This window comes from Magallana gigas, chromosome 1, assembly GCF_963853765.1.
Source record: "Magallana gigas chromosome 1, xbMagGiga1.1, whole genome shotgun sequence".
Classification (NCBI taxonomy): domain Eukaryota; kingdom Metazoa; phylum Mollusca; class Bivalvia; order Ostreida; family Ostreidae; genus Magallana; species Magallana gigas.
The window spans coordinates 46,885,666-46,909,050 of record NC_088853.1 but is presented as its reverse complement, the minus strand read 5'-3'; the positions used below and the strand labels follow the sequence as shown (position 1 = coordinate 46,909,050).

The following is a 23,385-nucleotide window of genomic DNA, read 5'->3' as shown; positions in this document are numbered from 1 at the left end:
AATTTTTTTGTAACTTTTTTGTCGTAAAATCCAATTCCCGCCAGAAATCCAAGTCTCGCGTGAGTTTACGATCGTAAATGATGGCGGCTCACATTGTGGAGATCTATGAAGAAACGTTTTATTGTTAATCACCGACTATAATGTTATTTTAGCTAAACATAATTACCTTTTGCAATTGTTCATTTGATGAACATACAATTTTGTGTTTAATGCATCAAGGGCTTTAGAATATAGCGGTGTAACAGGAAATCACGTATTATTGTTGAAGATTGTTGAAATCCTTTAAGATGGCCAATATTAAAACGGACTACCAGCCCATGGACAAGATATTTGCGAAGATGAAAGGGTACCCTCATTGGCCAGCTAGAGTAAGTATTCTCTTCATGATGATATTTTGCAAAACAATACTGAATATACTTGTATCTGTCCACGAGGTAATTGTAATGCATTTGTTTGTGGTGACTTGTGTGGCAGACATTGCAAATGCATGATGTCATGTTTCTAGGCAAGGAGAACTGTTAAATTTAGTTTATTTGCTGTTAGCATTATGTCCATGCTGTGTTATTTGGTAATATTGGGGCACCAAACCTTGTTTGTGGTTTGACTCCCATTTGGTGGTTAAATGCCTGAATGGTATACCTATTTTACCTACCAAATGTTAATCTAGGCTTATCGTTTTTCTGAAAAAAAAGCACGTCAGGTTTACCACTGAGGTAGGTACTCTGGCATATTTCCTTTATAATGAAATGATTTTTCCTCATGGGTCATAATGAAAAGCACACCAGAAGTTGCTTATAATCAAAGTGTTTTTGTCTTCAAAAAGGATAATTTTGTTCCAAGTACAACGTGGCCTCATTCCTTGAAATTTTGATTTCTATCATCTGAGCAAGGAAATCATTTGTTATAATGGCTTGTACATGACATTTCTTTTATTTGGTTCAATCCACTGTTTGATAGTTTTCTCTCATGGTCTAGGTGCCCTGGTGGTAGCTCCTTTTTCTACCAAATAGGCATAAAATATTAATAATTCAGTTTACACTTATGTGAGGCGGTGCTCCCTCTGGAACTAAAATCTCTTTCCCACTTTAACGAATTTAGGCAGTTTTGAAGAAAAAAAAATTGCCATACAGCTTAGGCCTAACAAAAAAATAGTTTGTTTCCGCTATCATGCTGAAAAAAAGTAGGGTCGGTCGGTCGGAATTTTTTTTTATTTTTTCAAAAAAAAAATTTCCCTTTAATATTGCAGTATCCATACATGCCGGTTAGATACTGACACTGCTGAATGGTATAAAATGAGAAATACTTTTAAAATCATTCCTGACTATTAAGCTAGTCTTAAGAAAACACAAAAATGATTTTATATATCAGATACTTCCTCTGCCAACGATGAGAGCATTATTAAAATCTACAACACATGGAAACATACAGCCATTTTGAAACAAAACGTTTGAGTTGCACTGATTTGAGAAGAGTAACTGCTTCAAGCGTTTTTGTGACCAAAATTTTGTGCAATTTTTTTTCCAAATCAGATAAAAACGAAAACAAACGATTTTCCATCAAAAATCCTTTAAAAAAAGTTTTGAGTCGGGGGGTAAAAGCTAGGGTCGGTCGGGAAAGCGGAAACAAACAATTTTTTTTCTTAGGCCTTAAGCACTGGTGTGAGGAAAAAGTTCACAGTAACTACAAATGTAACACTACACATACTCCATGTACTCAGACATCCAAATCTTCACGCGAGTGAATTAAACTCAAGCTCTGACTTAATTATCCAAATTTAAAAATTGGTAGCCTGAAAATTTGTTTGACAATAACCCTGTTCAATAATTTTATTTCAAAAACTCACAAATATGAGGACCAAATACTTCCCTTTTTATATATAGTAAGCTCAGTAACTGGTTAAAACATCAATGGACCAGAAGTTTTGGCATACAGAGCATACCATATCAGTGTCCATGTGAATTATATCGGTAAACTCTGGCCATTAAGCCTCATTTACTTTAAGTAAGATGTTTTGTTCTATTTTCAATGGATGCTTCTTCCTTACCAAATTACTAACAGTGATGACTATGAAGGGATATATTGATCTTTAAAGACAAAGAGATGATTTTAGCTGAGAAATATGATGGTCAGACCTGTTTGATTGCCGCTGCCAGATATTTCAATTGGTAGAGCATCTGACTAGAGATTCTGGGTCCCAGGTTTGAATCCCAGTCTTGTACATCATTATTTCTCTATAAGTGTTAAGTTGAAGACCCAAATACTGTAAAATGTAAAAGCTGTACACAGACCATCAAAAGTTTTTACAAAAAACTACAATTATCAAAGTTCATGTATTGGTAAAAGCAGCAATGACTTCTTCGCTTTTTAAATATGTTTACAGAGGAAAAATTGTTACTTGATATTATCATTGAGTAAAACTCTCAAAAAACCAGTTTGATGCCTGAATTCTTATACAGTTTGCAAAACTCAAAGCAAACCAAAAAAAAAAAATTAAACTAAAACACAGAAGAATATCCACCTTGCAGTAACACTAAACTGGTAATCTCAGAACTATGGATCCAAAGTTCTTTAAGGTGGATCTCTACACCAAATAAGTGTAGGAGATTTTTGTTTCATGCATTTGTTACCAATACTAGGCACAGTATTCAACAATAATATACCTCAAAATACAATACACTATTTTCTAGAGAATTTTTAAAATATCAGTCTGGTTCCAGATAACCCCTTATTTATCAAATTTTTAAACATTTCTGTTTTAAAATTCTTATGAAAGTGAAATGTTATTAAGTTTAGAAATGAAAAACAAAAAAATCATGAATGAAGTTTGTATGATTTTTATTTGAATCCACATAAATATGAAACTAAAAAAATTTTGTTAAGGCAAACTGCTGGACAAAATCCCACAAAAACCTGAAAATATAAACAATATTCGTTGGTGAATGGGATAAAGAAAAGAAATTGAATGAAATTGAAAAATTAAAGGAAATACTTAATTATTGCAAAAATCTTGGTATGAAAGATCCTGTTTAAGAGTTGTCTTTCTTTATTTTACATGGTCTCAAATATCTTGGGATCAATTTTTAGCTCACCGAGACGAAGTCAAGGAGAGCTTATGCTATACCCTCGGCGTCGGCGGTGGCGTCGGCGGTGGCGTCGGCGTCGGCGTCGGCGTCGGCGTCCGGACCTGGTTAAAGTTTTTGTTGCAGGTCCTGTATCTAAGCTATTACTTGTCCTATCTTCACCAAACTTGCATGGATGATGCATCTGGACCTACTTATGGACTTGAAAGACTTGGATGCTGAATCTGGGTCTTAAATTTCAGATGCTGGAGGAGGTTAAGGTTGTTGGACCAGGTTAAAGTTTTTGTTGCAGGTGCCCTTTGATAGCAGTATCTTAGTTACTGCTGGTCTGTACTTCACCAAACTTGCATGGATGGTGTGCCTTATGATACTGATGCACCAGACAGGCTTGAGTGCTGAATCTGAGCTATAGGTTTCGGATGCTGGAGGAGGTTAAGGTTTTTGGAGCAGGTTAAAGTTTTTGTTGCGGGTGCCCATTGATAGCAATATCTAAGTTACTACTGGTCCTAACTTCACTAAACTTGTATGGATGATGCGTCTTATGATACTGATGCACCTGACAAGCTTGAATGCTGAATCTGAGCAATAGGTTTCGGATGCTGGAAGAGGTTAAGGTTTTTAGAGCTGGTTAAAGTTTTTGTTGCAGGTGCCCTCTGATGATTAATCTTAGTTACTACTGGTCCTAACTTCACCAAACTTGTATGGATGGTGCGTCTTATGATACTGATGCACCTGACAAGCTTGAATGCTGAATCTGAGCAATAGGTTTCGGATGCTGGAAGAGGTTAAGGTTTTTAGAGCTGGTTAAGTTTTTGTTGCAGGTGCCCTCTGATGATTATATCTTAGTTACTACTGGTCCTAACTTCACCAAACTTGTATGGATGGTGCGTCTTATGATACTGATGCACCTGACAAGCTTGAATGCTGAATCTGAGCAATAGGTTTCGGATGCTGGAGGAGGTTAAGGTTTTAAGAGCTGGTTAGATAAAGTTTTTGAAACAGGTGCCCTCTGATGATGATATCTTAGTTATTACTTGTCCTTACTTCACCAGACTTCCATGGATGGTGTGTCTTATGATACTGATGCACCTGACAGGCTTGAATGCATAGTCTGGTTTCGGATGCTGGATAAAGTTAAGTTTTTAGGAACAGGTCACATGTTTAATAGATGATAGTACTATTTCAAACTTGCATAGTTGATTTAACTGTAATATGAATGAATCGCAGAGGTAGCTTCAGATGCAGAGCTTGATCTCCATTATCAAGGATGCTAAAAAATAAATCTTAGTTATTACAGGTCCTAACTTCACCAAACTTGAATGGATGGTGTGTCTTATGATACAGATGCACCTGACAGGCATGGATGCTGAATCTGAGCCATAGGTTCGGATGCTGGAGGAAGTTAAGGTTTTAATTGCTAGTGCCCTCTGATGATGATATCTTAGTTATTACTGGTCCAAACTTCACCAAAATTGCATGGATGATGCGTCTTATGATACAAATGCACCTGATGGGCTTGAATGCTGAATCTGAGCCATAGGTTTCGGATGCTGGATGAGGTTTAGTTTTTTGGAACAGGTCACATGTTTTATAGATGATAGCTTGCATAGTTGATTTAACTTTATTATAAATTAAATGCAGAGGTTGCTTCAGAAGCAGAGCTTGATCGCCATTATCAAGGATGCTAAAGAAATCTCCTACCTCACTCAAACCAGCTCGATAGATAGATGTGTTTGTTGATAAATGATATAACATGATTCCTATGATAAAGTATTGTATGATATGAAACAATATTGTTTGATATGATACAATATGATATCATATGTTATATTATAAAAAGTTATACGATACGATATGATATTGTATCAATTTTTTTGATATTTTATGATATGATTATGTATCATGATATTGTTATGTATAGTATTGTATATTATGATACAATATTGTATAATATTATATTGTATTTTTAATTTATTATTTTATCACATGATACAATTACATAAGATATTGCAAAATATTATATTGTATCCTATGATACAATATTGTATATTCTATAATATTGTATCATACAATATTGTATAATATGATATTGGTTTCAGTAATATAGAATTATATCACATGAAATTGTATTATATGATATTGTTATATTATATAATATTGTATCATACGATATTGTATGATATGATATTGGTTTATATGATATATTATCATATCACATGAAATTGTATTATATGATATTGTAATATATTTTATTGTGTCATATGATGCAATATGTATAATTTAATAATGTATTTTATAATATTTTACCATATCACATAATATTGTATCATTTGATAAGATACAATGTTGGATATAATATCATATAATGTATCAAATATGTTTCAGTTTCATTCAATACAATATCATTCTATATTATACAATATAATATCATGTTTCAGTGTTATGATGTATTATGTAATATGATATTGTAATATGATACTATATTGTATTATATTTTATGATATTGTATTATGTGATCAAATACAATAAGGTATAACACAATACAATGTCATATCATACGTTACAATATCAAATCTCATTATTGTTTATTACGGTATTTTATTTATTATATGATATATATTATATTAGAAATATGACATGATGCAATATTTAATTTTATATCATTGTATTGATTAACATATTAACATATGATTATCATAAAAAAAATTTATCAGATGATATACGATATTTTGTCAAAACAGAATCCATGAATATCCAAGATCATAAAGTATGATTTTCATATAAAATGATAAAGGTGGTCTTATGAAGGTGATGTCTCATAAGGGTGATGCTCCGTCTCGGTGAGCTTAGTAATCTATGATTACCTATGTTTTAATTAAGAAAAATCACGAAGAAAAATTAAAAAAGGAACAAGTCTATGCTAAATATGTAGATATAAGATAAGTAGTGCTTATGATAATGTTTGAAGCTGAAAAATTATATTATTGATGAATGCATTATATATATTTAACTCTTCAGAACAAAATATTAGTAGTTAATTATATTATAAATTGCCTTTTACTTTTTTATATACAATATCAATTATAAACAACAACCATACGCATATTAATACATACATTAGATGTCCAAAGTGATACACATGCATGTGTGGAAATGAAAAACATGCTCCTTTTCAGAATCCTGTCTTTCCCTCATTTTGCTTGCAAATCCGGGCTTCCACTGCTATTGCTACCTAGCTGTATCTATTTAAATCAAAATACATTAGTTTAATGTCAAAGTTTCAGTGAAAGTCTTTTACTGCAATTTTTTTTTTTTAATTTGGGAAGTTAGGATCAATTCAAGAGATCGTACTACGGTACTTTCGTTTTATATTCATCATACATATATAGTTTAAATGAAAATTTGACATCTGCTTACCTATATCGATAATCTGCCACATATGTATGATCGTCTGTTGCAGATGACATGACAAAAATGTATTGCCAATAGCCATTATTTAGAGTCCACGTTTTCCGTACAAAACAGCTGATAATCAATGTTAGTTAAAAGCTTTAAACAGGAAGAAAATTGACATATTTTCTAAGCGTTTTGGTGATTTCAGTCCTATCTCGTCTCCTTAGTTAGAAGAGTTCAATTAAACGGTGTATAGCTATTTTGTACCACGACATAATGTTATCAATCCGGAACACAATGGCGTTTCGAACGGAAGTCAGACATGTTTGTGACGATGTAGCCTTCCACCTTAACTTTTTTTTATTTCCCCTATGTTGTGTTCTTTTAAATTGCATGATTGTTCTTTTCACTGACTAAGAATGTGTGATTATTATATGCAATTCTGTATCAATATATTGAATTCAAAAGCATAATTTAAAGCAGTATGTATATGTTCAGAATATCTCATTTCAGATTGATAAACTACCTCCTGGAGGGCAGAAAGCACCAAAGGGGAAATTTCCCATTTTTTTCTATGGAACGCATGAAACGTGAGAACATATATATCGTCAACAAATTAAACAATATTAAATAATAACAAAAAATTGGGTAGTGTCATCTGATCAAAATTAGGTTATTAAACAATAATTTTATTCGATGTGCAATATTTACGAGCGATAAGTGTCCAATTTAGACGTGAAGATTATTGAGCACATTCATGTTAAGTTTGATTGAATCTTTGTAAGCAGTACACTGATAAGTTTCTGAGTTCAGTATCAATTGCACTCACTGTTGATAACTTGTATTATTGTTAACATGATGTTGTACTGTTGATAGGGCATTTCTTGCTCCAAAGGATATTTATCCTTATGAGAAGTTCAAAGAGAAGTACGCCAAGCCACAAAAACGACTGGGATTTAATGAAGGACTGTGGGAGATTGAGAACAACCCAACAGTGGTGTTTATGGGAAATGTAAGAATTTAATGTATCATTATTTATATTGAAAATGTGCGTTTTTGCTACATGTGATAGGCATTTTCCATGCCCCTTGTAATGTTCAAATTTGTCCCCATCTCCAATTCCAACAAATTGCATGCTTTCATAAAAACATTACCTTTCCCCTGAACAATTACATTAGGTAACATCTAAAATCCATTGAAATTTTAAATATTTTGGAATTGAAGCAAATGGTTATGGTCATCAGCTATAATTCAACATGGTATAGAAAAACTTCATCTGTAGACAACACAAGTTTGAAAGAGCTTTTAAGAGAAACTTGTCAATTCAATAATTGACAATGAATATTGCAATCTGAAACCTAGTGGTCCAGGCCCCATTTCCAAAATGTTGTGCAAAATCCCTGATTTTTATTGCTTACAATTTTCTCTATTGTTATGCCATAAATGATATTCTTGACAAACTTGTCCACTTGAATATTAAGCATTTGTTAATACAGTAAAACACGCTTATAACGAAGTCCCAGGGACGGCCAATTTAACTTCGTTATAAGCGTAATTCGTTATATCCGTCAAGTTTACAACATGAAATAGAGACTTGGGGAATGAAATTCACTTCGCTGTAAGCGTCAATTCATTATAAGCGTGTTCGCTATAACCGTATTTTACTGTAATGTGTTTGATACACATTCATTCAACCAGGGCTCAAAGTAGACTTTTGGAAATAGTTGCCAAATGGTGACCTACTTTGAATTTAACTGCCCATTTTAAAGTTGAGTTTGCCAGTAGTATATCATGCTGTATTATTATGATATTTGCATATTTCTCTCATTAAAAATATTGTAGAAAATGACAAAAGAAGTGTATTGTGGGAAAAGCTTTATTTATTGCTTGTTTCACGTGTAGCAAAAATAATTCCATCCATCCAATCATATCAGTCATAAGTGATACCTCATACTCATGATTATAACATCTTCAGTCACTATATATAGAGACTCGTGGTAAACACAAATAATCTCCAAAAAGTCTCCATTGTTTTGAGTTGATACACATATAAAAAATCTTTTACATTGGCTAAACAAAATCATTTTACCTTCTTCTTTAAGTCTCATAACTATACATGTTAGTCTCAGCATTTTTGGATATAAAGCTTCTATTTAACAGTCTCTTTTCAGTTTATAGCACTGAGACAAACCACATTGTTTTGAATAGTCTGCCATTTTGTCTATTTTGACATAATTTTGAATGTTATAAAAATGGCCTAGGTGGATAATTTTGGTCACAGAATGGCAACTTGCTTTTAATTTAACTCGCAAAACCTGAGTTTCAGTTGCAAAGGCAACTTTTTATTCATAACTTTGAGCCCTGACAATTCTTTGATAAAAAAAAAAAAATAATCGAATAATGTTATATTTGATGAAAACAATTTACACAATTAGAGAATGACATTAAACAGGTTTTAGTTTGGGATTATTCTATGGATCAATCAATTTACTTACCAGCAGCAAGCAAGTGAATCTCAAGAGGCAGAAGAAGAGGAAGAAGAAGAAGGGGAGATGGTGATTGAGGAGGAGGAGGAAGAGAAACCAGCCAAAGGGAAAAAGGTGAGAGCCGAAGTATTAATTTTATTCATGAAAGAACACGTTAACAAATTAGAACTAATTGTTATTTGATAACAAAAGATTGATAATGCGGCATTCTTCATATCATAGAATTATTGACACTGTTTAGAAGGTATCCTTAGAATCATGGTAGATTTTTCATGTCATAATAAGGGGCCCATGTCAAGAGTAATGGGATCTCATCCTTTCTGTTGGGCAATGAAGTACATTGTATAGGAATGTTTTATAGAATTCATTTGTATGTGCCTGTGGTCAGGTGGCCTTTATTTTTTGTTTTTCTTTATTTTAGAAGCAGACAAAACCTAAAGCAGCACAGAAAAGAAAGAAGACGACAACAGAGGTATTGCTTAATATAAATGTATAGATTCATGTGAAAAATTTAGAAATGTAGCATACAAATACTATGTTGATTCCTTGTACATCGATAAGTACCACGAAAAAGAGCACATCAACTGAATATCATCACATTCTTTTCATGCTCTTGTGAATTAGATGTATCCATATAAAGAACTGTGAAAATGAATGTTGGACTGTGATTAATGAAATCATCTATTATTTGTTCATAAATATTTGTCTTTTCATAGGGGAAGCCAGCCAAAAGAGCAAGAAAGGACAAGGATGCTGTAGAAAATGAAGAGGATGATTTTTTTGATGAGGAGGAAGAGGAACCAGATCTGTCTTCAGATAACCCAGAGGATGAGGTATGATAATGATAAGATACCAGAGGGTTAAGGACTTCAGGTCTGATAGATAACTGAGGATGAGGTATGATGATGATAACACCCAGAATAAGGTATGGTGATAATAAGATAACCTAGAGGATGAGGTATGATGAGATAACCAAGAGAATGAGTATAATGCTGAGAAGATAACCCATAGGATGAGGTAAAATTGTGTGAAGATAACCCATAGGATGAGGTAAAATTGTGTGAAGATAACCCATAGGATGAGGTAAAATTGTGTGAAGATAACCCATAGGATGAGGTAAAATTGTGAGAAGATAACCCATAGGATGAGGTATAATGGTGATAAGAGAACCCAGAGAAAGAGGTATGATGACGATATGATTATCCAGAGGATGAGGTATGGCGAGATAACCAAGAGAATGAGTATAATGGTGATAAGATAACCAATAGGATGAGGTATAATGGTGATAAGGTAATGCAAAAGATGAGGGATATATGCTTTTACTAGATGTTCGATTTTGATAATTAATTGAACCCCCAACCCATCCCACACCTCACCCCAACATTATGTTGTTAAGAAGTGTATTGCATGCTTCATTTATTTTGAACGTTAATTTGATATCCATGCACATTTTGATTCAGGACTTTGAGTTGATGGAGACCTCCAAATCAAAGAAGAAAACTCCAAAGAGGAAAGGAAGAAAGAGCGGTGGTAAAAAGGCAGCAGAATCTGGACAGAGTGGGGAAGACAACAACGAGGTGTCTGATGACAATGAGGAGGGAGAGGTCACGGTCAAAAAGAAGCCAAAGAAAACCCCCGTCAAACGGAAATCCACAGCAAAGGTCAAAAAAGGTCGGTGCAAGTGGATTATTTGAACTAAAGTTGAATCTTTTGTGACTCTGGAGAGAGATAATCTAACCCACCCCCACCCTCCCCAGTTGACAAAAATAGGCACTATGAGTGAATTAATACCTCTTTTTTTAATAACTAGAGATGTATTTAATCGTGTTAGAGATGAATTGTTACTTCTGGACAATATCTGCTTACTTAAGTCAGGTAATAGATATTCATTTTTAGTCTCCATCTTGACATGCTTCTTGCCCAACTGACCGAAGAAATTCAAATTTGATCTCTTTGAGAACTGAAGTGATGACTTTGCTGGTGGAGGGTTGAATTCAAGTAATGTTTGTTTACTTTGAGCATACCATTGTCTTGTTTATGTTAGGGAGAGAATCCACAGGAGGTCGGAAGAAAGCTGACAGCAGAGTTGTGTCCAGCGACAGTGAACTCAGTAGTGACAGGTAAAAATAACAGTGAAGTCATGTGATTTGATGTGACCCGTGGTAACAGTGATATCTACTATATTAGATGTCTATAAATCTCTCATAAATTAATCAAATACATGTAAAGTGGATAAAATATTTATAATACCATATTAAATATGATAAATTACAAATGAAAAGTCAAAAAGGTCCAGTGTCATACCATGCTTATTGTAGATTTCTGTGTTACCTAAATTTTAATGATAATCCTTCAAAGTATGAAATAAAAAAAAAAAGTTGAACAGTTTGTTTTTAATTATGGCTGTAATGATTTGGTCTGATTCAAGGGCAAATGGTGTCATTGATCAGACTGGTTAGATCAGTTTCTGTTCAATCTGTTACATTTATGACTTGAAAAGTTCTGTTTGAGGTAACACTGTACTTTTTTTTAACCATAAAATCAAATGATAAAGAAATTTTAACACCACTTTTGTTTCTTTCAGTAATTCAGATGAGGAGGTCAGCAGTTGGAAGAAAAAAGATGAGGAAAGAAAAAAGGAAATGGAGAAAAAGATAAAGGAGGCCGAGGAAAGGTAAGCTGGACTTGATTTAACAGTCTTTGATATACTGTGGTTTCATTAATATTCAAGGGTATCAATTTTTGTGGATGAAGTGAAAATCACAGTTTCAAGGATAGGTAAATTCTTGGCCAATGACCCTATCAATACAAAATGTTAATAGAAATTGCACTTCGATTTAATTTCGTGGATCAACTAAAGAACGAAATCCACGAAAATTGGTTTTCAACGAATATTGATGAAACCACAGTACAATGCAGATTTTATGTTTAAAAAGATTTTGAATTAAGATAACATTACATTTACTTACTTTTGGACTAGGATATTAAAATTTATTTCCTATTTAATTTGTATGTGCATGTATGCCAAGCCAACTTGAATTCAATTAAGATGTTAAAATGTTGGTCAGTTATTTTTTTTTAACTATTTGTAAGTGAAAAGCAAGATCAACTATGTTAGTAATTAAACTAAAAACTTTCTGTTTGTCCAATACAAGTCTACTCTTTACATAGAGAGAAATGTAAAAGTAAAAATGAAAAGTTTATTTCTGAAATAAAAATGAAATAAAAGGATTCAATGTTTGATGATAACAGAAAGAAAAAAGAGGAGTCAGAAAGAATCAAGGCCATCCGAGCGGAGCAGAGACTGGCCGCTGAGAAAGAGGAGGATGAGGAGGATGAAGAAGAAGATGAAGAAGACTCAAAACCTAGAAAGAAAAAATCCAAGAAACCGAAGGAGGAGGTAAGAAATTGGAACCTTGGTGTATCTAAAAATACCCTGAGTTATTCCCCTTGTCTACATTGTATGCATAATAAAACTTACTTGTATAAAATGTTGTTGGGGGAGCTCTCCAAAACTATAAGGCTGTCATTTTCTTTCTTTAGACAACAGATGATGAGCACCAATCTAGAACACCAAAGCTTTCAAAGCATGTCAAGAAGAAATCAGAAAAGTCGAAAAGACAGAGAGGGGAGAGAAAGACAGAAGCAGAAGAGGAAGAGAAAGTAGAAGAGGAGGAGGAAGAGGCAGACAAGGATACAAACAAGGACACAGGAGATGTTCAAGAGGAGACAACCCCGCAGGAGGAAGACACCACGAAGAATGAGGAAGACTCCAACAAACCAGACAGAGAGCAGGAGGCGACCGAGGCCGAGAGCAGGCAGGAGAGTGGAGGAGACAACCAGGAACAGGAGGCAGAGGAGAAGGCAAGTCCTCACAGACAAAGCACTGCTCTAGATCTGTCATCTCAAACCTCAGACAGACAGACACAAACAAATCCATTGCTGCTCTGTAGGTTGACAGGGTTATTGTGGGGTCAGTCTGTGAGTGGAACAATTTGCAGTGGAAATATTGTGAACATTTAGTTTTTTAAGGCGTCGAGCCATCATCTGGATTGGCAATCGTGCCCGATAGAAATAAAATTTGAGATGTAAATTTATTTGTTATCGGGCACGGTCTCCAAAAAAAATGTAAGCAATAAACGTATCCAGTGATTTTGTTGCAAAAAATAAACACGATAATGGAGTTGGTTTGGTCAAGCATTTTAGATAGCACGTGTTGTGGATTTGTTTGTAAACAAACGTACCATAGGGAATCTTGTTTCAAAGGGGAATTGAAATAAATAAAAGTATGTTTTATTATTATAATTAGGGACACACTGTTAATGTATTCAAATTTTGAAAATTGTTCAAAGACTGTTTAAAGCAGAAAGAAAATAATTTATTTTTGAACTTTGAAATTTCTTCAATTTTTGTAACCATAATGATTAATTGAATTGTAAAACCACCACTACCTATTTTATAAAAAAAATAAACCTATTTTTGTTTTTAAAGCAGCACAAAACATAATTCATATACTTTTCTATTCTATATCTAAATTATTTGATTTACGACTATTAATACAGAAATTCAAATTATTGACATTCTATATAAAAGTAAAAATGTCAGTTCGACGCCTTTGTGGCTGTTCCGGCCTTTGATTTTTTTTAAATAATTTGTTCATCAACTGTACAGTTACTATTCATGGACAATTTAACAGTTGCTATTGACAGAGGTTGGCATTCAACATGATCAAAGCAGTAAAAACATTCACTCCAACCAAATGCCGTAGATACATGTGTTTCCTTTGTACCAATATAAGTTGATTGCACACAGGGTATTTGTTTAATTCTGTCTGATACCAACTGTTTTTGTCTTCTAGGTGAAAGAGGAAAGTCCAAAAAAGAAAGAGAAATCAGTAAGTAGATGTTTTTTTAAAAATTAATTTCTACTTGCATGCCTCCAGTTCTCGCCAAGTACCATATCTTTCAGTGCATTGTTATGTTATTTTTCGTATATTATACCCACACTTTCTAAAGAAAGTTCGGGTATATTGTTGTTTTATGTGTTTAAAAATGGCGTAAAAGTCACTGGTGAGAAATGGTATCTGGCAAGAATGAGTCTCATGCCAGTACAGTATAAATTTACCGTATTTTCCCGACGACTCGTCGATGCGGATGACTCGTCGAATTGCCCATTTTTAGCCAAAATTTTAACAAAATCCTACGATACGTCGATCTCAGACCATACGTCGATCTTATCACTTCAAAATGGCCTATAAAACTGCAGTAACATTATCAGTGTATGATGCCACGATGTCACCAATATTGCTACCAATTATTATTAATGATTAACATTTAAACAATTACGCTTTATACTTATGCATCAAATTTTCAAATACCGGCAACTTCTACAAAGTCGCTTGCATTGTAAACAATTCCCGATATCGCGTGTTATGCAAAACTAAACTTACTTTGTCAGAAATATTTTATTCCCAAGCATTAAAATAAGTATCCACTCTGAATATCGCCAGTGTATTCGCCATTACGTAACCAGCCACCTGTTGACTCGGCGTGTGGTCAATGTTTGTTTAACAATTTCCGGTGTCATAGGCATGCACCTGTCTCGTGTCGGACTTCAAAGGGGGATCTCAAGTGCAGAAAGTTTAGCAATTACTATGATTTGATGAAACTTGTTTACTTTGTATCCAGTAATGCAGTTACACGCTATTGTTTTAGATAGACACTGTTAGAAATAAATCGATCATTTGTACGACTTGATAATGACGATATACGACATACATACGTTTTCTAAAAAAATTATCTAACAATAATCAAAGAATTGGACAATAATTAATCAATGAACTATAATCACTCTTAACACGGTACTCTTTATATACACAGGGAGTGACATTGCCGTAAAGATCTCAGCCTTAGGGCAAGATTATTAACACAACCGGTGTCAGCCTATTGTATAAACAGTAGTATTGATAATTGCCGATTACGTATTTTAAGATTGAATTTGACCATTAAATATTTCTGATTTATACTTTCCACTAACAACTCTTTACAAATAAAATAATTAAATTTAAGAAAACATCCCCCGGACCTACTGCAATATTTTCTTCCATTCAAACTTGGTTTCAATTTTACTGCGCAATGTTATCTTCCTACTAGTGATACATAGAACCATGTGACGATGTGTTTATAAAAACGGAACGGTAAAACTTTTAATTGATTAAAGACAATGTAACATTTTTTAATAACTGTTGTTATTATTATGTATTTAAGTGTTGACAGATGAGTGAAAATGATAATTATTAAAGATGAACAGTGAATTCAACAACGTAATTTTCAATCACACAGCCAACTCAAGATGATTAAAACCAAGATTTTTAATGCTATTTTTAAAAAATTTCTGACTACAAGCCTACGACAAGTCGAACAAGACGATAAGTCGGGTGCTCTGCTTCAGAGGAAAAAAATACCGACTTATCGTCGGAAAAATACGGTAGTTGCATTTGGAGAAAAGCCTGATCAGTACCACCACATACACTGTATTTTACTGTCCTCTTTTATGATTACAGAAAGAAGACTTGGAGAAAGAAGAAAAGGCAAAGCAGGCGAGGGAAGAAGCCAGGCGGGCTCGTGAAGAGGAGAGGAGACGTAAACAGGAGAGGGAGAGAGAGAGGGAGCGTAAAATGTAAGTCTCAAAATCAATAAACGAGAGAGAGAGAGAGAGAGCATAAAATGTGAGTCTTTCAGTAAAAAAAAAGATCAGCAGCATAAGATAAACAAGTTTGGATCAGCAGCCTGAAATATACAAGTGTTAGTAGATAAGCAACGTAAGATAAACAAGTAAGGGTAAATCAGAAGCATAAGATGAACAAGTCTGGGTAAATTAGCAGCATAAGATAAACAAATGTGGATAGATCAGCAGCATAAGATATAAAAGTATAGGTAGATCAGCAGCATAAGATAAACAAATGTGGATAGATCAGCAGCATAAGATATGAAAGTGTAGGTAGAACAGCAGCATAAGATTAACAAGTGTAGGTAGATCAGCAGCATAAGATTAACAAGTGGGGTAGATCAGCAGCATTAGGTGCACATATGTTGGTACTTGGTAGATCAGCAGCTTAAGGTACACATGTGTTGGTACTTGGTAGATCAGCAGCATAAGATATGAAATAAGTAAGACCTTGCAAAATATGCCTTGTATTTGTTACAAAGGAATGTTGCGTGCAGGTGGAAGAGTAGGCAGATAAAACTTGGGTGTTATTTTTTTTTTTTAGCAAAGAGCGAGAAGAAGAAAAGGAGAGAAAAAAGAAAGAAAAGTATGAACAGAAGAAAAAAGATAAAATTAATTGTAAGTAAATACAGTGATGTTTCAGAGTTATCTGTTTGAATCCATACCATACCCAATGTGAAAAGTTCATAAACTTTATTCTACTATTTATAGATGCACATAGACATAGCACACTGATATAGACACATGCTTTTACATGTGCAGAATTACAACAACATAATGGTTTATAATCTTGCTCCTTTAAAGTGTTAATTAAATATGTAAATCTAATACATTTATATCATTTTATGTTAGTACTTTTTGTCATCATCTTGAATAAAGAATATTGACCTCAGAATTTGGTTTCATTTACCATACTTTCATCAGATAACTAAAGTATGACCTCATCAGAAGGCTCTATTGTATGTTATTATTGTTTTTTTAATAGTCATTCAGACAGAGGGAAAATTAAGTGCCATGGATAAAGAGATCAAACTGTGTGTCCAGAGAGACTCTACTGTAAGTGCTACCACAGTATGTACATGTACTTATAAGTTTGAACAAAACATGGAGTAGTGAGTGCATTATGTGTTTGAGGGCCACACGGTTGATGTAAGGTTGTCTGTACTTGTATATCACACTTTCCTGTCATTAGGATGTTGACAAATGCCTGGCCATCATGGAGGATCTGGACGCGCTGCCAGTAAACCAAGTGATGCTGAAGAAAAATCCTGACATCATGAAAACCATCAAAATGGTAGGTAGTCAGGTCAGTGTGACATCACTGATGGACATACATGTTGTTAGTCCTGATAGAGACTTTACAATAAACTTTGTTTATGAAAATCCATGAGTCGGTATAACAAGCTCATTCCAATTTGTTAGCTGTTTATCATCTACCGGTATTCAATGTAAAACATCTTATTCAGCATTGCAGAAACACTCTGACTCTTCATTTGCATTGCCTGAATTGTATGACCACTTTTTCAGTTTCAATAGACATGTAAATGCATACCCTGGTTTGAGAATTAAAAAAATGACTACTGAACATGTCTGTTTACATTTCAAAGTCCATGTGATGAGAGTTCATTATCCTATACTATTTTCCTGTGTTCTTTCAACATTGCACTGTTTTGTTTGACAGCTGAGGAAGTACAAGGGCAGTGAGAAGATCCGACTAAAGGCTGAGGTCATTTACCACAAGTTCAAGGGGTTCTTCCTGGCGGGAGACGGGGAACTCAATAGCTCAGTATGTAGGCCCAAAGTCAAGAAAATTCAACTAAAAATATTAACATTGAGTTTATATTTCCCTTTATGTTTGCATTGGAAATCTGCAATTTCTATTTCCTTTGAATACACTTAGTTAATTCTTGTGCCATGAGCTCACACCTAAACGTCATCACATGTTTTGAGTATATTTATTTTTGTAAGATTAAATGAAACGTTCAAACTTCAAGAACCAATTTGATATGTTCTTATGGAAAATAATCTTTAAATCATATCTACTCATTAATAAAAAACAATTTCTCTCTATTTAGTTTCTGGCACTATATTTTTAGTCAAGGAAGCAAATTAAATAACATGTAAATATATGGCTGTTCCATGTATGTTTTATATTCCTGATTTAGAGCATTTATTATGGTTTTACAGCGATGATACACAGATATATCATACAAATAGACATCAGTCTGAATATAATTATAAGCATTGAATGCTTATTTTTGGATGTTGATGGTCCTATAACAGTGAGGTATTCAATTTGTTTGCACCATTTGATGTTATAGGACCAACGACATCCAAAAATTACTATTCAATACTTAAGTGAAGGACCACTCCACTTTCTAAGTGCAGACAATGTGTATAAAAAAAGAAACAAATTAGAGGATATTGAATAAAATGCCTCTTGAGATTCAAATTTGTATTAAAAAATCTGTTACTTGAACTTCCATGAAAAATTATCAATACAATGTATTACCCAGTATTATGTAGGTTGACAAAATTAATTTTGCGTCTTTTATATCTACAGTAAAACTCGTTTATAGCGAAGTCATAGGGACCGATGGATTTACTTCGTTATATCCGTAATTCGCTCTATCCGTATAACAAATTCGTAATAATAACTATAGCAAATTCACTATATACATGTATTCTTATACCAGACTATAATTTTTGCTATTTGAGGCTTAAAATAAAAATACATTACTTTGATACCTTTCATAATTGGATTGTAAGTCGAAAAAATTATATGAAAATAGATCTTTCAAACTATTATGTTAAAGGGTAGTGCAAACTTTTTTAAACTGTAAAGAAATTCGTTATATAAGTGTTAACTTTCGTTATAATTCACCTCTACGGGACTCAAAATCAGTTCGCTATATCCGTAAATTCGTTATATCCGAATTCGTTATATCCGTAAAAATTTGCAAAGATTTGTGAAGAATTTTACCGGGGAATCAAAAAGACTTCGCTATATCCAAGAATTCGCTATATCCGAGTTCGTACTAAACGAGTTTTACTGTATATATTTGCATATCCATTGTTCTTTCCCACTGTAAGCCTATACAGAGGAACTGCAATTATTTTTCTATAATTGCAATTGCTCTGTCTGTATACTACGACGTCATAAAGGATACATTAAAGTCTGAATGCAATAGGCTACCTAAATGTGTAGGTCTAGGCTAATACAGGGTATTTCAGGGTATTCACAACGCCATGTTCACTAAATAACGTTGTTTATTTCTTAATTAATCTGTAATGTAATGTATCTTGTAAGCTGTATGGGTCACAGTAAGACAATGTAAATCAGGAGTGCTTGATTTCATTATAGATTATGGAACACCATCATCATAAGAAACAGAACAACAAAGATACCAAAGAAAGGGAAAACAAAGAAAACGAAATTTCTAGAGCATCAGGTAGGAAATTCAAAATAAGATTTTTTCATAGGAATTGGATTTTATTGGCTAAAAACAGGTTTTGTATGTTTTTTTAAACTACAGTACAGATCCTGAAAATAGGATGAACAAAACTGTAGATCAAGCATTTAGCTTTACTTGCATTACTGTAAACGTATTATATTTGGCGTGTACGATATTTGGTGGAAATTAGTTTTTGAAGAAATGAATTTGAATAAGCGTACTCCTGAATGTGACTTTTCTTATACATATGTGAAATGCATTTAGCGATGTACTTGATTTAGTGGATGCCGCATTCGGCCAAAAGCGTTAAATAGAATACACAGCAAAATGTAGAACGTTTACAGTAATTTCATGGATTTTGGCAAGGTATTGAAATTGAATGCCATTTTTATTTAAATTTATGATTGATTTTCAATTTAATTATATATGAATGTAAAATCAGTTGATAAAAGACAGTGAAATTTTCTACACTTGGAGGATAAGATTTGCACATATTAAGAAAGCTTATTGACTTTAAAAATGAAATGATGTGTGACTTTGTTGGCTTTTATACAGAGGTGACGGCCAACAGTAATGACACGACCAGTGAGACAGAGGACCGGCTGGCCGGGGAGGGGGAGGGAACTCCTGCACTGGATCGCGTGTCTGACAACACACTGGACGCCTCCGCCAGCGACTCCGAACTGACCAAGCGTATAGAACAATTGACTGGCGAGGTTGTGGCCAAACTCGAGTCGTGGCCCTCAGACAGTAGTGATAAAGAAGACGGTTTTAAAAGTTTAAAAAGCTGGCCAGAGTTACCTCTCCTGCCTGGCCTTACATTTGAATCTGAGTCTCAGAAAAACTCTGAACCACCCAGTGGTAAAACTTGTGAAATAGCAGCTACAGATAGTGATGTTCAAATTAGTGACTCAAAACCAAGTGAAAATTCAGAGAGTGGTCAACCAGACATTGAGAATAAGAAGGAAGTGGTGCCATCTCCAAAGGAGAAAGCTGACACTGTGCCAAGTCAGTCCTCCCCACCACCAGCGGCGACAACTGCGACCACCACAGACACCACTAACACCACAAACACAAGTAACAACACAGACACGAGTAACGCCGCCAACGCAAGTAATGCATACAGGAGGACCTCAAACATTCTTAGTTTACCATTACCCATCATTGATGATGACTCCCAGGATGCTGGGACAGACGATGATGCAATGGACATTTCACCCGCCGTGTCTCCTACTAAAACAAACGGTGACAAAGAGACCAAAGTGAATGTGAATCAGTCGCCAGAGAATGAAGAAATAGAGGAAGCCATTGATGAACAGGTAAGTGTGTATTACAGAGATCACTGCCCTGTCTGATGCAATGCAGTGTTCATGTAGCTCTCCAGTAAATATGAGAATCTTGAGTACATGAGATTTCTTTTCCCTTTAGAAGCAGGTCTGTAGCTCCCTGTCAAAAAAAATTGGATAGACAACCTGGGAGCCACAGGCCTCCCATAGTAAAAAAAACTGCTGTTTATGGTGCACAAAATATTGCAATAGTTTTGGACTGATTAACCGTAATTACACACAAATACTGTGGAAAGAAAAAGTACCATTAATTCTTCAGGCAGTTTACAACTGATATCATCTCTTGATTTGCCTCAGATTTTCTGCCAAAAAAGGCAAACTGACCTGGAACAATTAGTTACAATGTATGTTAAATTCGCATAGAGATTAAAAGTCGCTAGTTTTACAAGTAAATAAACTCCACCACTTCACTTTACGCCAGTTTACAGAGCTGGTGATGGTGTTTTAAAAGAATATTTGAGGCAAATTAAGTGACGATATCTGTAGTAAAATGTCCGATGATTTTTTTGGGAATCAAATATTTGTACAGAATGTGTTTGGAAATAAAATTAATCATTCTAAAACTAGCGCAACTTTTATTGCGTAGCTTTCACTGTAGCTCCCAGGTCGTCCATCCAAATTTTTTCAGACCTGGAGGTACAGATCTGCAGATATGTTCTATTATGCACTCCATTGTTGAAGAAATTTCAACAAATCTAAATTAACTTATTATTATTTTAGGAGCGGATTGACCTAGATGCCCGAATCCAGGCCATAATGGCTAGCAACACTCTCACTAACCTAGAGACAGAAGACAGCAATGGACCAGTGTCACCAACAGATGACAAACCCGAGAAACAAGAAGAGGAAGTTATCAAACCTGTACAAGTTGAGGTTCCGGTGAAAAAACCAGAGGTTCCAGTAAAGAAACCAGATAAGAAAGAGGTGGAATCTGACTCGGAACCAATCATGGACGATGACGAGCTTCACAGTCTGCTGGGCATATAGTGCGACATCTCCAAGATCTCAAGACCAAAACCATATAGCTTGGATGCTGGCGATTATTTCAGTTATACAAGAAGTTATGGGAATCAAGGCATTGAAAAGCATGAGTCACTTAGATCAGAAAAATGAATGAGATGTGTGTACAATCGTGTGAGCAGTGTGAGCTGTGTGATTGTGTGATACTGGTGCAGACAGACAGCAGACAGCACCGAGGTCTGGTGATGCACACACAGACTCCAACTATACTGACCTCCTCAGATTGAAGAGCAGAGTCATTCTCAGTCAGGGTGAGCTGAGTTTAGTACATTGACATGTAAGGTAGTTAATTGTTACAAATCACGTGTCACTCATTGGGACTGTAAACTTGTCATTATTTATCAAAATATTTTAACAGAGGTTAAGATGTTAAGACAGTGGTTTTGTTTGTCATATATGAGTACATAAACCAATAGATGAGTGTGTCCATTGGAAATGTTGTATTCTTGTCTATAACTGTTTAGGTCTTAATTAAAGACTGATATCTGTGAGAGTGCTTGTGTGAGTGTGTGATGTGTTAGACATGAATCAGCCATTTCATTACCGTCATTTATCATAACTTACAGATATCATATCACATTTTGTATTTTAAAAAAATACATTACTGTTTCACTCTATGTATGATCATGCATTGATTGAAAAGTCTTTTAAAGATGAGAAAACTGCAATAAAAACCAACAAGGTTTAAGATGTTTGTTTTTTAATGCAATATAATTTACTAAATTCTGGTAAAATTCCTGCAGTTCATGATTGAAGGTTTCCGTGCTGAATAAACAATAATATTTACTAATTTGAAAAATTGAATCAAAATACCTGGAACCATGAATTTATATACAGATGTAAAGTAATTTTTTTAAAAAGACTTAAAAAACCTAAAAAAAAAAAAAAAAAAAAAAAAATTTTATATTTTTTTAGCTGACCTGATCTGAAAGCTTAGTGAGCTACTTCGATTACCTTTTGTTTGGTGTCTGTCTATAAACTTTTTGACATTTTTGACTTCCTCTCCAGAACCACTGAGCCAATTTTAACCAAACTTGGCACGAGGCATCATCAGGTGAAGGGTATTTAAGTTTATTAATATGAAGGGCAACACCCTCATCCAAATGGAGATGTTTAAAGAGACATGGTGACGCACAAACCTATGATTACTAAATATTGGATTTTTACGTGATTTCGACATATTTGATCTAGCATTTGTGAAGATGAACTTTTGGAAAATTACGATCTTCAAAAGTGAATAACACACCTGGAAAAAGTCACTCAAATTAACAAGAAATGTTTTGATAATGAAAGATATAATGATAAATAAACTGTACAAAAGTCAAATAAGCGAAAAATTCGCAGTTTGGGGACAATAAATGAATATCTAAAATATTTTTTCCAGTAAGTAACAATAAAAGCCCCTGCGGTATTCGAACTCAGGGGTACGGATCACAAGTCCGACACTTTATCCACTCGGCTTTGGTAAGTTACATGTTTCAGTCCATAAAATCCTTTTAATAAAACGAAATGTCGTTTCAATCAGCGGCCAGCCATTTTGTGATGATGTGAGAAAAATATAATTAAGCGTTGGGCCAACACAAATATTGAGTTTAATTTGCCTTCCGCTTCATAACCACGCAAGTGCAGGGGGAATGTAATTACTACAGTGTGGCATATATCCTGATAGAACGGCCTCTCGATGAAACCTTATATAAATGTATGTTTCTTACTACGGACATCGAATAACTTCAAATTCAAATTCTTTTCTCGGTGAGTCAATCCCATTGTAACTATTTTTAGACAGCAGTCGCAAACACATGACAATCAAATTCTGTAGTGATTTTGGATACGTTTTAACGACTTGTTAACTGATCGGTGATGACTTATGATGCGTGAA

The 23,385-nt window shown here is 34.2% G+C and overlaps 1 protein-coding gene and 1 long non-coding RNA gene across 4 annotated transcripts; one reads left to right on the top strand and one right to left on the bottom strand.

The window, feature by feature from the left end:
- The first annotated feature begins 56 nt into the window (after positions 1–56).
- On the top strand, positions 57–22,194 carry LOC105342917 (hepatoma-derived growth factor-related protein 2). 3 transcript variants are annotated; one of them, XM_034465251.2, is made up of 20 exons: positions 57–368; positions 6,987–7,063; positions 7,350–7,485; positions 8,975–9,073; positions 9,381–9,431; positions 9,676–9,792; positions 10,420–10,630; positions 11,004–11,079; positions 11,544–11,633; positions 12,212–12,359; positions 12,503–12,823; positions 13,818–13,853; positions 15,522–15,637; positions 16,230–16,303; positions 16,671–16,741; positions 16,878–16,979; positions 17,367–17,471; positions 19,050–19,137; positions 19,696–20,459; positions 21,207–22,194. In XM_034465251.2, exons 1-20 carry the CDS (start codon positions 288–290, stop codon positions 21,471–21,473), a joined length of 3,030 nt encoding a protein of 1,009 aa, XP_034321142.2. In that variant the 5' UTR covers positions 57–287; the 3' UTR covers positions 21,474–22,194. The 3 variants fall into 3 exon arrangements, with proteins under 3 accessions (XP_034321142.2, XP_034321139.2, XP_034321143.2); XM_034465248.2 differs by having other exon boundaries at positions 58–368; positions 8,972–9,073; XM_034465252.2 differs by lacking the exons at positions 57–368; positions 6,987–7,063 and having other exon boundaries at positions 8,926–9,073.
- LOC136270592 (uncharacterized) lies at positions 2,849–6,830 on the bottom strand. The gene is made up of 3 exons (XR_010708407.1): positions 6,498–6,830; positions 6,197–6,322; positions 2,849–2,910 (listed from the first exon to the last, which is right to left on the bottom strand). It is a non-coding gene; the product is annotated as an uncharacterized lncRNA (long non-coding RNA).
- Positions 22,195–23,385: the final 1,191 nt, after the last annotated feature.